At 54.1% G+C, this 2,940-nt stretch overlaps 1 protein-coding gene across 1 annotated transcript; it reads left to right on the forward strand.

The window, feature by feature from the left end:
* Positions 1-294: 294 nt before the first annotated feature.
* Positions 295-1,642, forward strand: LOC125540915 (sex determination protein tasselseed-2-like). Its single transcript, XM_048704439.1, has one exon. The coding sequence runs from the start codon at positions 380-382 to the stop codon at positions 1,370-1,372; it is 993 nt and encodes a 330-aa protein (XP_048560396.1). The 5' UTR covers positions 295-379; the 3' UTR covers positions 1,373-1,642.
* The last annotated feature ends 1,298 nt before the right edge of the window (positions 1,643-2,940 follow it).

Below are 2,940 nucleotides of genomic sequence, written 5' to 3' on the forward strand. Positions count from 1 at the left end.
GCCCGGGATATGTTACTGTATAATACTTGCAGCGAACAGTGACGTCGGTCTGACATGCACACATCGCTCTCGCCGTCGCCATGAACGCACACATCAGATGAGGGTCAAACGGCAATGAATTACAGAAAAGAATTAGTACCACCACCAGATTAACACGGATTGATACAGCCGCTACGTGTGTGTGCACTGCACACGCGGCCCGTGAGGACCAAGACGGTGCCAAATGCCATCCCCACCGGCCTCCGCGTGGCTCCGATCCGCCGCTCCGGCCCCTATATAAGGACGTACCTGCGGCTCGATCTCGTCCCACTCCCGTCCATCCATCCATACCTGCAACTGAAAGTCCCACACATCATCGCCCGCACCGCCCTTGTTCGCCATGACCGCTCTCGACTTCGTGCCCGCCGAGAAGGCCCCCATAGCCGACACCGTCGCTCTCGGCACCGTCACCAACAATGCCGTCGCCGCTTCCGCCGTGCTGGTGCAGCAGCAGCAGCACAGCAGGCTGGAGGGGAAGGTGGCCATCGTCACCGGCGGGGCCCGCGGGATCGGGGAGGCGATCGTGCGCGCGTTCGTTCGTCAAGGCGCGCGCGTGGTGATCGCCGACATCGACGGCGCGGCCGGGGAGGCGCTGGCGGCCGCGCTGGGCGGCGCCTGCTGCAGCTATGTGCACTGCGACGTGTCGGTGGAGGCTGACGTGGAGCGCGCCGTCGGGTGCTGCGTGGCGCGGCACGGGAGGCTGGACGTCCTCTGCAACAACGCCGGCGTGCTGGGCCGGCAGGCGCCCCCGGCCGGCAACGGCGCCAGGAGCGGCGGCATCGCGTCCCTCGACGCCACTGAGTTCGACCGCGTGCTGCGCGTGAACACGCTGGGCGCGGCGCTCGGCATGAAGCACGCGGCGCGGGCCATGCTGCAGAGCCGCGGCGGTGGTGGCGGCGGGAGCATCGTGTCGGTGGCCAGCGTGGCCGGCGTGCTCGGCGGGATGGGCCCGCATGCGTACACGGCGTCGAAGCACGCGCTGGTGGGGCTGACCAAGAACGCGGCCTGCGAGCTCGGGGAGCACGGCATCCGCGTGAACTGCGTGTCCCCCTTCGGCGTGGCCACGTCAATGCTGGTGAACGCGTGGCGCCATGGCCACCATGGCGAGGCCGAAGAAGGGGGCGCGTTGGCGGCACCGGTGAGCGCGGAGGAGGTGGAGAAGACGGAGGAGATGGTGCGGGGCATGGCGACGCTAAAGGGCCCGACGCTGAGGGCGGGGGACATCGCGGAGGCGGCGCTGTTCCTGGCCAGCGAGGAGTCGAGGTACATCTCCGGGCACAACCTCGTCGTCGACGGCGGCGTCACCACCTCCAGGAACGTCATCGGGCTGTGATGGATGGTGAAGTCAAACCGATTGAGATGTAGTTGGAGCCTTGGAGGGTAGTACGCTCGAGTGTCGCAATCAAGTACAGCTCCAGTGAGTGGGCCAAGCCGCATGCATGAACTGTACTTAAATTAATTATAGGTTGGCACAAGTGGTAAGTAGGAGTAATTAGCTGCTGGTGTTTATTCCATCTGTTTGACCCGAGGCTGGTTGTAGTGGGAAGTATTATGCATATATTAGTATATATTAGTATCATGTATATGATACTAGTTTATGATATTACATTCTTAATGCATAGTATCATAAGTTGGTATCATAGAGGACTACATTTATTGCCATGCATGACACAAAGTAGCACATCATTTAATATGAGACGGTATCATGATATGATACTGAAGCCTCTTTTTCTTCATTTAATTCTATGACACTTCATCAAACTTGCTTAGTTGGCATGCATGATACTATCTATAATACTCTTATTACGGGCAGCCTCAAGAGTGGTTCATGTGATGAATTATGGATTTGCCTGGTTTTTCTTCTTCGCGCTTAAACCGTTGTCGTGCAGAATCGAGAAGAATTGTTTAATTCAGTAGTACAAAATTCTGTTCGGGACTGACGGCGTTGAGTGTCGGAGGCAGCCACTGACACACTCCTAAGTAAAAAATTCTGGCACAGAATGTTTCATCGTGTGTTTGCGATTACTCCTAAGTAAAAGATTCAAAATGCAGTGAAAATCATCTAAAGCTAGAAGCGAATGTCACAACAAAACCAGGCCAAGCCAAGCCGCCCATGTGTGTACTTAATTAGCTTGGTAACCAGTGGCTGTTTGTTCACCGGATCTGCTTGACTGAATGGTTCGTGCGATGAGCAACGCGTTGGAAATTGGCCTGTCACCTGACTTCTTTCCTCCAAGTGAACAAAATCTGAAAACGAGGAGGAATCAAGCCTCGACTGCAGAACAAAGCAAGTTTAGAACGGAGGGATGGCAGGAGACTTTGCAGTGGCAAGTGGCAATACAAGTAGACTAGTACTTCTCCATTCCAAAATATTCTAGAAATTCCAATATAAACTACATAAGAAGCAAAATGAACGAATTTACATTCTAAAATATGTCCGTATATATCCGTACGTAGTCTATTTTGAAATATCTTAAAAGGCTTATATTTAAGAACGGAGGGAGTAGTATAGTACTGTGAATGTCAAACCTGACGAAAGAAGAACGGTGGACAGACTAAGAGTAAGACTTTGCCAGTGCACTATGTATCACAATCACCAACTTGTGGTGACAGACAGACAAACAAAGAGACATGGTTGCTTGCTATTCGTTTCTTCCCCCCGCTCGCGCTTTCGCTATGATATTTGGGAGATATTTGGTGCAGGAAGTATATACGTATGTAAAGACGCCAACACAAGTCACAGAGATCTGTAACTGAGGAGAATGATGGCCATGCCGCGCCGATCGGGTCCAGACAGCGCCCAAGGGTACGGGAGCACAATCCTTGGCTGTACCGCGCTTGGTTTTCACTGTGTGCAAGTGGCAACCAAGTACTCCCTCCGTCTCAAAATAACAGTCTCAA

This window comes from Triticum urartu, chromosome 2, assembly GCF_003073215.2.
Source record: "Triticum urartu cultivar G1812 chromosome 2, Tu2.1, whole genome shotgun sequence".
Classification (NCBI taxonomy): Eukaryota; Viridiplantae; Streptophyta; class Magnoliopsida; order Poales; family Poaceae; genus Triticum; species Triticum urartu.